Raw genomic sequence first — 12,235 nt, 5'->3', positions numbered from 1 at the left:
CTGAGAAGGAAGTTACTTTAACTAAAACTTTTCTGTGATACCACTTGCAAATGTGAAATAAATTGTCAACAATAAGGCACCAAGCCCAGCCAGGGGAAATGGGAATGACAACTACAGTGTCCTGAAAGACACGATCGACAGACAAGTGGCTGAAAACACTTCTTCATCCTTAATCCTTATGCAGTCATGTATGATGACTGAAAGTATTCCACAACTGAATCATGTCCAGAAGAATCTGCTGTTCTGGTCACTTGTGATCAAACTAGAACATGAACCTACAGCAGGTGCATAGGAGAAATACTGATATGGGAACTAGTTCAACGGAACTAAACTACAGCTCAAAATGCAACTGATAAAGCCTTTCTCATACGCAATGGAGTGAAATGAAACCTGAGAGGGAATATGATCCTGATTTCAAAGGATATTTGAAGCAGGAACCAAGGTAAGGGAAAAAAGCTACTTAAACACAAGGACAAAGGCTGACAGTGAACACCGGGATGGTGGAACAGCCTTTGAAATTGAAAGGGTGGGTTAAAGAAACCTAAGGGCTGGTAAACAGATTTTTTTGTATGTTTCTGAAAGGGTTAATAATTTATAATTGCCTGCAGTAGTAAGAGTGACTGCACTGAATAATCAAAAAGGTCCCTTTAGTTGTTCCTTCATTATGGAAGAACTTGTTGAGATTTGTTCAAACTGAAGCTATTAGCCAGCTCTGAATAAGACAACTGAATGTTAGTTCAGTTGAAATTTTGAATTTTTGTTGAATTTATTTTTGTGGTTATTAAAAAATTTCTGCAAGGAGAAAAACTTCAAGGCTAATACTATCTTAAGATTATCTTTGAAGAAGAAGAGAGAATAACAACTGATTTTCAGTGTTAGAAGAAAAAGCAAGATGAAATAAAGATTCGTAAGTACCCACCTGGCACATGAGCCCCTTGCTTTTGTTATGGCACATTTTAGAAGCAGCTTTAAGACTGGCACTTTTTTGGTTGTTGTTCAAAGAATAATGAATGTAATTGGTGATGTATCACCTCAAAAATCCTTTTGATTCCAGGGTGATTTTTTTCTTCTCCAAGGACATTGTCTCCTTTCAGCATTTTTTAATAAATATCTGAGAGTATACCTGACAGGCAGCCAGATAAAGGCAGGCTGTCAAATTGCTTCTCCACAATAGGAAACCTACTCCTACAGGGTGACTGTGTACATTGCAGGAAAGGGTTGGAGGAAGATGACCTATCCTTTTGATTTATACCTACAGGGGTTCTGGCATCTTGCTGGACACTTGTTGTGGTTAAATAATTATTACATTGTCAATATTCCAAGAAAAATAAAACATACACTCAATTTAACTGTGAAAATCATGCAAAATAGCAGTGCTGTTTGTATGTGATCTTGTTGGACTGCACAGTGCACTGAAATCACCAACTGTCGGATGTAGTATGACAACCAAGTGCTTGGAGGCTAGAAGTATTCTGTCACTGTCATGCTGTGGATAATTTATGCCAGTAATCCTCAAGCACATCTGAGCAGCAGGACACACTGGATCTTATTCTATTGCCTCAGTGGAAAATACACTTCAAGGCAACTTGGGGATAATGCAATGATGGGATCCCAGGTGTTAAACCACCAGAAGCACTGTGAGCTACACACAGAGCACTGCCTCTGTTATTCCTCCAAACCCACCACCCAGCACTGCTTCTTGCCTGTCAAGCACGGGGAAATACCATAGAAATAGCTGCTGATGCAGAGATGGAGGAAACAGGCTAAAAGACACAAGCCCTCGCAGCAAGCACGTTCAAGAGGGGAGAACAAATACGACTCTGTTTCAAACATGGCAATCTCCTCTGCTGCTGACCCAGGCAAAGCTTCCCTGCTGCTGGCACTGTGTCCCTGCTAGCAAGCACACGTTCTCACACCTCGGCTCTGCCCGAGGACTCGCAGCTGCCCTGAAGCTCACATCCTTTATCTGCAGCTTTTACTTCGCTGGCCATCTGAAGGAGCTGTATGCACAGGCTAAAGCAAGAGAGGATTTGTGCTTTCTAAGCCGGACAGAAAGTTTGCTAGACCAGACGTAGACAAGGGAATGTATACAGAAAAAGAAATTACTAAGAGATGGTGTGATTAGCGATTAGCTTCATTCAAGTATATGCAAGGTCCAACTTTGTCCCTTGATTTTAAGACCTGGTCCAAAGCCCACTGAGTCCAGGAAAACTCTCTGGGCTTTCATGTGTCTGAATAACTGGAGACTTCATTTAAACTATTAACAGCATGTCTGTATATAAAATGAATTTTATACTCTTTGTTCATGGGCTGATGAATAGCAAAACTGATACAAGATTTGGCCCGAGCAAATATGCAGGTCTATTTACAGATTTACAAAGGAAACCTTGCACAGCACCTGCCCACACATAATTCTGGCTCCTGGCACTACTTTAAGGAGTATTGAATTCCTTCCCACCCACACATCTTTACGTAAGTCAAAGCTTAAACATCAATTCAGACTAAACGTTTCTGAATGCAGGATCACTTGAGTGCCATAAAAAGAAACAGTGGTGTAAATGAAACTTCAATTGACATCACGCTCAATAACTGATGTGCTAAAAACATAGGTTTTAAAACAGTGCATAGTTTATTTAAAGTTATTGATTCCCACTTCCAGTAAATTCCTATGTTCCACCAGCACATTGTGTTTCCACTAGAGGCTGAGACCACCACTAGATGTTATTCAGGAAGTGGAAAAAGTTTCTGTCCTGAATGGCTGACAGAAAGGTGCCATACAACATGACTTCCAACTTGCCATGTGAAGAAGGGCAATCTGGAGCAGAATTTCCTAGCCTCTCGTGGGCCTATGGGATTTCTTCTACTCAACTATGAAAGCACAGTCATTGAAAAGTGGCTAGGAGAGGTAGCTCAGCATTTGTGTCACTGGGCAATGTAATTATGTACAGTTACTATAGAGACTGGCATCATCAGCTATAAATATTTAGGAGTCCATTGATTAAGGGTGGTTTGAAAATGACCATGCAGGAGCATTAATGGAAAGGAAAATTAGATCTTAGCTGCTGTCACTGATGTCCAGCCTGGGGTAAAAACAAATATAATGTGACAGTCTCTGATCATATCTAATAATGATGAGAGGCTAACAAAGAGGCATCTAGTAGAGGAAGGTTTCCAGAAAACAGCAAAATGATCAATTCCACTACTTCAGCATGACTTCAAGAGAAGTTTTTGAACAGTTAGCCTGGTTTGAGCTTGCCCTGGTGTTCAACGGTCAATAAGCTGATGGTTTTGTCCTTCCTTTCTGACTTCACCCGGTCTTCTGCAGGATGACAGCAGTCTGTCATCTTTTTCATAAACTACGATGTGCTACCGTCTTAAAGTAGTGCCACTTGTAACCTGGGTTTGGATAATGCAAGACAACGAGAGGCCTGGGACATCTCCTGGCTGATCTCAAAGTGGCACCGACACCAGAAAGGGAGGCTTGAACCACCCCTGTCTGACAGCAGCAACAAAACTGCAGAAAAACTGGCAAAAATCAGCTCCCTTCACAATCAACTTGCATGGTAATTCCCATTGTATCTCAGGGAAATATTTTTGTTACTCCAAAATCCAAACTGAACTACTGCAGAAAACAGCGTTGACCTCCTGGACCTAATTCATACTTCACACCGTTTCACTCACTGCAGCTGCACCAACTTTAAGGGAATTTACACATTAGTATAGGAGAAAGGAAAAGTAGGTCAGTTGTCTTTAGAAAAACAACTTGAATCTTCAGAGCCAATTTGTTAAACTGAACCTACATAAATATGAAAGAACGAGGATCTCAATTGGCTTCAGTTTATGAAGCTAGCACCTGAAGTCTACATTTCAAAGGCATGTGCATTTTGCATAATTTTCCTGCCTCTCATCAACCCCTTCCCTTGTAATTTATGCTATATGCATCTTGAATTAAAGAAAAATAATAATTTTCAGGCACTGTTAACCACGAAATGGATCCTCCAGGTTTCACTGCATATTAATAAGATCACTTTTGCGTCCATTCAAATCTTTCATAATTATTTTATAGCATCCCTTTTAGTTGAATTTTGCTACAGTATACATACCAACTCTGGATACAAAATGTTTCCAGCATAAACATTCCCTTCCTATAATGATTCAAGCATATCTCACTACATTAGGTAGAATTAAAATTTAAAAAAATCCAACAATAATCTTGTTCCGGTCACAAATCAAAAGCTGGCAGCACTTAGGGAAAAACTATGATTAAGGTATTCTACATAATACATGTTTGTTGAGTTTTTTTACTTTGTTCTGCAGTACACAGCATTATTCACCATCAAATAAAGGTTGTTATGAAAGACTGGCCAAGAGTTTGACCTGATAAATTAGTTCTTATGTTCATAAGATGCTACTGGCTTACATATCTTTTAGAACTGGGCATAAATGCAGTAACAGAGAAAGACATTACAAGGAAGCAGAACATTAGTCATCCCGTTGTTCTGCGCCCATAAGCTGCATGTGTATTTCCTGCTTCAGCCAAAGAACGTGGGTCTTCAGGATTGTCCTTGTCACCACGCACAGAATTTTTCACAAATGAATAAAAAGATGAATAATTTATCAGTATTAGGGCTAAGACTGTGTTCACCTTTCAACAGGCTAAACCACGATTTGCTTACGCTTCTCTAAAATCGATGTTGAAAATGTTGTCTTCAAATCTACTGGAAAGTCAGTAACAGAGGAGAATTAAAACTTGTTTACAGTTTATTCTGTAACAAGACAGCTGCTGCCAACTGGAGGAACTGAATTACAGATCTCAAACAGTATCTTTGCTATAAACATCTCTGAGAACACACACTTCTAGTTGTTCTGCAGGGAATTTCCTACCCAGAGACTGAGCACAGAAGGGTACTAAAGACTTTATAAAAACAGGAAGTATTTTTCCTCCATTTTAAAACTCTTCTTACTTTCATTTTTTAGCTATCAAGAGGGAGTCTTCTAATAAGACTTGCTCCAGGGAAAGCTGATCCTTAAACTCCTAAGAAACCGGATGGGACCTGTGGGCTTGGCCAGGCCAACCTCCAACACAAGGCAGGACAACCTTTGAAGTTAAGATTAAATTGCTCAGGCTTTTGCCACTTGAATTTTGAATATCACCAAAGATTGTGATTCCACAGCCTTTGCAGGTGACCTGTTCCCAGGCTTATATCACTACAGGGAATTTTTTGCCTTCTCTTCTGCAAGTTGAACCCAATTCCATGAAGAATAGAGGATTTGAGAGGAATAATCATTTCCCTGGATCTGCAGTCTCCTTCCCCTTGTAAACATTTCTGTTAGTGCTTGTCATAAATATAATCTTTATTATATATATTTATATATTTAAATTAACACTCACCAGCCACTGCTGAGGTATTTCTGGCAGAGGCATTTGAGGAGGTGCAGGCAAATTGTTGGCAACTTCTTGCTTCTGTACATGTTCTTTTATTTCAAAACCTGTGGAAGAGTAACAGACATCACTTAACACTTTGGTGGGTGTGAAACGGGACATTTTTTCCACATGTGGACACCACGTCTGACTGTCACACAATGAAATCTGGCACACAGTCCTGCTCACAACCTGCCTCCCAAGTGCAGTTACCGAGGCAGGACTGGAAGAATGCTGAGAATTCATGAATTTAATCAAGCAGAACAAACACATACTTACTCTATATGATAATGACATATATGCTATTTGGATCAACAAATACCAGACACAGAAAAAATTTACAGGAAATCATTCTGAACTGCCTATCCACCTGGAACTGAAAGACTTAAACAGCTATAAGTCAAACACGTTGCCAGGCATCTACCATACAGATAAAAACATTTATGGGGGGAAGACACCACACTTGTGGACATCGCAATGGCACCGTACAGTAAATAAAACACGGTCAGCCTGTGGGCAGTATGTGGCTGGCTGCCTTTTACCAGCAGAGATGAGCAACAGGTTTTCCCATGGCACATTTTGGATGGGCAAGGCCATCAAGCAGAAATGAGTCCGAAACCACTTTCCATGCCAAAAGAGTGGGGACAGAAGAAGAGACCCTGCCTGCCTCTCTTCCTGGCAGCGACGGTGACAGCTCTTCAGCCAAGCCCTCGGTGCCCATGTCCCCTGGGCTCCCTGCTGCCCCACTGCCTCTGATCACGGAGCCGTGGTGCGAGTCTGCACAAGTCCTGGGAGATGCAGAACGCTGCAACAGTCCAGTCTGGAGAACGCTGCTGGTGGCGGGGACATTGCCAAACCAGCTCACCACTGGCAGAACTGCACACTGAGCATGTTTTTCCCCCATTCCCCTCTTCCTCTTTTTTTTTTTTTTTTAATAATCCCATAGTTTTCCAGGTGAATTTGAAAAGGGAAAAGGAGCCAAATGTAAAAGCTGCTTTGAGAGTCCTTTGTGTCACTATTGCATTTCCCCCCCAGGGAAAAAGAGGAGTGACCCACTTGTTCTGAGTTCTTGGCACAATAATTTAAATCCCAGTTTAACTCACTTCATAGGAACATGATATTGTTTATTTTTCTAAATATCAAAAGGGAGATTAGGGTGCATCTCCTCAATGTTCTGGCAAAAATTCAGTCAAGGGATAGTACCCTGCTTACTCCTAAACTGAATTTAGCTCCTCGTGTTTAGTTTAGTTTTTAAAATATATATTTACATAGTCAAATGGATGTCTTTTGGTCAAGATCATATAATTCTCAAAAATGTAATCAATGATGAAATGTTTCTTGTCATAATAACCCTGTCCTGCTGGCTGTGAAGTCACGGATTGAAAAACAACACTGATAAAATAAACTGGCTCTAAGGGCCACAGATTCTTCTTTCTTACTACAAATCAAGAGTAGGATTAGTCTTGGGAAACATTCCAATTTTTTTTCTCAGTATAACTTTTTCTTGTTCCTCTTTATGTAGGATGAATCCATATTATGACCGCTATCCATATCCAAGTCTCCCATGTTTTCCGTAACAACTAAAAGTCAAATATGAAGGGATATTTACTTCAAAAAAGAGTATTCCAAGTGAATTCTATTGACTCCGTAAAACTAGTTTTTCCCCATTTTTAAACTATGCATGTTTAGGCAAGAACCTGCTCTAACATTTATTTTCTTCTACCATATTACACCGCATAGGTTTACAGCATCAGGTCCCTTTAAGGAAAACAGGCAATGTTGACAGTCATATCAGATAACTAAATTCACCAACAGTTCTTACTCCAAAATAAACTGTTTGTGTCTTTGTTTTTTAGAACAAAGTCTGAGTTTCAGAAGGAAATGCCGAGTGTTTTGTTCAGACCTAAAATTCATTGGGCATGCCAAGGCTCAGGAAGAAAAATGAAGTTTATAGTTTTGCCAGCTATTCAGAGTAACCACTGGTTTGGATGTGGGGCAGGTCGAGGCCAGGCAACTATGACCTGAAGAATACATCTGCCTGGCCCAGTTTTCTCTGCTTGATAGATACTAAATGAAAAAACAGCGTGCATTTGGGAGATGTAACAAAACAAGGGAAGAGATTCCTAAAGAATTCCCCAAGAAAGAACTTACTGAGTTTAAAGTGTTGTATTAAAAGCCAAACATCCCATTATAATAATTTCCACACCTTTACAAAGAAAAACATAATTGTCCATTTCCAGATGTTATAAAGAACCCAGCCAGTTCCCAGTTGCACAGATCCTTCATTACCATTCCCCGTTGATCTTAAATGGTTTGCTCCAGCAATTGAAATATCCTGTTGGATTCACACAGTTGATTTTTGCAAATGCATATAAAGAGCCTGAACTCAGCATAGTCCTCAGGCCTCTTAAACCGTGCCAGTGACCCAAGAGCTCTCGTGGAGTTATGTGGGTGGAGTAAAACAACATTTCGAAAAACAGACTCCGAATAACAGTCCAGCTTAGTTACAGAGTACTGTGGGTTTATGCATCTTTTATTGCTTTTAATTTTAATGAAGAGATGAAGAGTTTCAAGGGGATGGGAATACTGAATGTTGCAACTGATAAAAAAAGCAGCAGGTCCAGCTCCATTAAAGTACATGACTCGCTGGGTAGTTTCACACACACTTGGAAGGCAACATGGGATGGCAGAGCTCCCAAGGAGGCAGCTCCTCTCCTTCCCTGCCTTGTTCCTGTCCCTGCACCAACCTCTCCGTTGGGCCAGCGTAAGCATGTGCGTGGCCTCAGGCTGAACCAGACCAGGGAAGTGACACTGGCTAGAACTAAACCAGCAAAAAAAAGCAAATAATGCTTGTGCTAGCAGAAAGGAAGATAAAATACATGATGAGCAAGAATGAGTAGCCTGGGGAGAGAAACAGGATGCTTTTTTTAGAGGCCATGCTGGCTTAAACTCTATTTAAACTACAGTTCCATAAACCAGAGCTTATAGACGTATAAAGCATAGTCCTATGTCCTCTTGCATAACTGAACTGTGGGATTTCCTTGAATTAATTCTTGTTTGAACTAGAGTATATCTTCTAGCAAAATATTCCATCTTGATAAAATGCCAGCAATGGCATGCAGACCTTACTTAGTTCTTCCATTAGTGCACACCTTCAATGCTCAAAACGTGCTTTATTTCCACTTTGAAACAAACGTGCCGCCATTGCACACTGCTTTCTATTGTGTAAGTCTAAGAGCGCCTTCTCATTCCCTTTTTACATCAAGTTTAATTATGATACCTCATTTCAGCTAATTTGAAGGCATATTTCTGGATCCTTTAATCACTTTTATCACTTTTCTTTGAAATGTCTAAATGTTACCTCCTTGAATGTAGGGGCTAGAAGTGGGTATAATGTTCCAGTAACAACTGCACTGAACCAAGACCTACCACTTAATATATGGATCTCATTAATGGATGGATCCTGTAACAGGATGTAATGGATCTTGTTATAGATCCTGTAATAGGTTTTAAAACCTAATCAGTAGGTGCAAAAGGTAGGCGGCTGTGGTCCCTGAGTATTTTTATCCTCGGACACATCTATAGTCATACATTAAACATGCCTGGGAAGGTGCTCTGGTACAGAGAAATTCATACCCATATGGTTAACCCTCAAAACCAGGGTGGAGGGTGATGATTTTCAACTGTCTGTTGGGAACAGATCTCTGCTAACTCCCAAATCGTGCCTAGGAACTGATGGAAGAGATGAGACAGCTCAGGCCAAACCCATGCCAAGGACCACTCTGTAACTTAACAGCATAAATAATCGGGTTCCAGGGTCCAGAAACATACTCAGCACTGTCTAATTTACTAGTAGAACTGTAGTGTTTGTGTCCTGAAACACCATCCACAATCCAGATTAAAAGGCCATAAAAACCCTCCCCCGTGCTTGCAAAGTTGGCAACAGAATGCGGTCCAACGTCTTGAGGAAGTCAAATATTTTTCTTAATAAATCTAGTTGAAAAGATTACACGAAGAACATGCAGTGTCAGATCAGCATTGTTGAGGTTATTTTGAACTCCTGTAAAATACTGTTTCTAAACATATCAAATTGCAGATCCCCACCTACAGATTTTAGTTTTGGGGAGTTTGGTGGATTTTGATCGGCTTTTGGAGCATGAAGCCTCCTTCCACAGTATGTGAAATTGGTACCTGGCTCCTTCTCTCAGTACCAAAGTAAAAATAGTGATGGGTCTTTTAAGAATGTCAAAATGGAAAGGAAGACAATCACTATTTTCAAGTGGATCTCCTTGGACTTGAATCCTGTGGCAAAAACGGTTTCTTTACTGAAGGAGGGAGACACCGCATCAAAGATGACGATATTCTTTTAGCACTGGAGAAGAAACAAATATCGAGAAATGCAGCTGCTCACAATGTGGCATTTTTCTTCAACACACTCTGGTATTTTTCAACAATCTAAACACTGAGTATTTACACTGACAGTATTTCTGTAAATGTAGGAGAGAGTTATAGACCAGGTCTTATGCCCCAGAAGCCTCTTTATACAGAAAGGTGCTGTAAGGAAATAGAAGAGTACTGTTAGGAAACACAGTGAAGGATATTCTTCATACAAGCTCTGTGGAAAGGTTGCTGTACACACGGAATCATTTCTATTGCGTTCAGTTCCATAATCTTGATGGAGACAAAAGCAATTGTGCAATCAAAATGCTTTGAGATAGGAAGAAAAGGGGAAAGTGAATGTAACTCTAATTGCAAAATGCAAACCAAACACGCTGACATTTCCTAGTTCCAGCTTGAGGGTCCTGCATCTGTCATGAACCAGAGTCCACCTCAGTATCAAGCCTTGTGATGGATTTGGTCATTTGACAGAGATGCAGCATGCAGCACCCCCCCACCCGTAAAACGCTGCGTCGGCCAGCACTCCCTGATGCAGTATCACTTTTCCATCAAAACTGATAAATATTGCTGCCACAAATAAAATGAAGTAAACCACCATATCAGCAGAAGTGAAAACATTCTATCTAGCACGTAATTTTGTGGCTCAATTCACCCATGTGCAACCAAGATACACGCAGTATGCCTTTTGCTATATTTTACTGCTGAACATGAAGGAAAGCATTCAGGAAAGTTACACTTTGGCTTCACCCGGTCTTTCTGCTTTGCTTCAATTTAGGGCTTGTCTTTAGCCCTTAAAGCTGTTTCACTGAGCACAGACTTATTCGGTGCATTCTGCAAGCGAGAAAGCCCAGCCCTGACACTGACCTTTTGATGACTGTATCCTCAGGAGAATGTTCGTTATTACTGCCTTCTTCTCCCGGACAGTGGAAGTTAGATATTCATGGTCCAGAAGTTCAAGAAACAGGCGCAGCTCAACTATTAACTCTTCCATGGCTGAAAGAAAAAAAAAAAAGATAATTTATTTTCTTAAATGTCCCATTAGAAAAAAGAGTTCATTATCATTTATTCACATTCCTAGTTATTTTCTAGCATTTCTTGTATGGTCCTCCCCGCTGGAAACAGACTGTGTTCATCAGCAGAACAACAGACTACTCCATCAGTGAGGACTAACTTGTAGCAGTTACCTCGAAATTGATGTAGAAAAGACAGTTCTTTTCACATATCAGATCATCAAGTTGGCACTAGACAAAAGTAAGTGCAGAAGTGGTGGCCATCTGCTTTTCTAGCAGTGCCACCCTGTTTCCTATCCCTTTAACAAACAATTTCTAACTGCAGAACAAAATTATAGTTTGATAAAGCTTCTAGGCAAATTGGTATTTTCATAAATCTTTAGGGAAAGTCTCTTTTTCCCTCATCTTATTTCTTCTGTTTGCTGTGTGGAAAAAAGAGCAGGTATTCCTTTTCTTACAGTGATTTGGCTTTCTTATAACTTCCTAAGACAAGCTCCCAAACTGCCGCATAATTTCTTATTACTCCCCAGATTCCTGATGATGCACTTCATATTTCATCCTATTTCTACTATTCCAGATCTCAAGGTTTTCCAATTGTTTCTACAAAAAAATTATATCCTTTCTCTGTATTCCCAATGCTTCTCAATTTTTTTATCAACAAACTTTATGAGCACATTTCTACTTTTTTTCCTTTCAAACCATCTCTAAAGTCTTGTATTGTCTTAATAACTGCAGTAGCTCAGACCATACATACAAACACGTTTGTTACAGCCTAATCGTATGATACCTATTCAGCAGGTTTATGAGAAGCCCATGGTACTGAACCTCATTTTCATGCTTCAGTTCTCTCAGAATTCCAAGGTTCTCTGGTCCTTTCGCTTAAGCAGACTCTGTATTTTTAGTTTAAGCTTCATCTTTTATAGAATAGTTCACGTTTCCGTACTTGATGTATCTATCTGATGACATCATCCTCATCAAAAGATGTGGAAAAACATCTATCCCATTTCAGGGCTGCACCTAGGATTAAGCTCAGTGCTATCCCCATTCCAAAATGCCTCCCTTAAATTTTTCTCTACTTACTCACATTTGGTTTTATAGTCTTTTCAAGGCCTAACAGAGACCGCTGCTAAGCCTCTTCAGACCTGTAAAAAGTACATTCTTTGCTGCTTACTCCCTTACCAGCTCTTCCCTACTCCTAAAACCTTTTCTGATATGCTTGTTTACCCAAGTGAACCTGGAGTCCTTTTCTCCATTTCTGAGAACGTGTCTGGATGTTTAGACAAGCCCTGGCCTAAATGCATTTGTTTTATCACTTGACAAATGCCTCTTGAACACAGCACCATGCCGGAAAACCTGCAGATGTCAGCTATGGCCCTACAAGGGGCTGTTGGCCCCTTCTCGCCTC

General features: G+C 40.3%; 1 protein-coding gene across 2 annotated transcripts in view; it reads right to left on the bottom strand.

Annotated features, from left to right (window-relative positions):
* Positions 1-10,816, bottom strand: part of AFAP1 (actin filament associated protein 1) — a 61,622-nt gene extending 50,806 nt beyond the window's left edge. For both annotated transcript variants that reach the window (XM_010284472.1, XM_010284473.1), the window contains exons 1-2: positions 10,685-10,816; positions 5,393-5,490 (exon numbers count right to left, since the gene is read on the bottom strand). In XM_010284472.1, coding sequence (XP_010282774.1) covers positions 5,393-5,490; positions 10,685-10,811 — 225 coding nt within the window. In that variant the 5' untranslated portion in view covers positions 10,812-10,816. The remainder of the gene's footprint in view (positions 1-5,392; positions 5,491-10,684) is intronic.
* Positions 10,817-12,235: the final 1,419 nt, after the last annotated feature.

This window comes from Phaethon lepturus, unplaced genomic scaffold, assembly GCF_000687285.1.
Source record: "Phaethon lepturus isolate BGI_N335 unplaced genomic scaffold, ASM68728v1 scaffold10473, whole genome shotgun sequence".
Taxonomy (NCBI): Eukaryota; Metazoa; Chordata; class Aves; order Phaethontiformes; family Phaethontidae; genus Phaethon; species Phaethon lepturus.
This window is presented reverse-complemented; position numbering and strand designations above follow the sequence as displayed.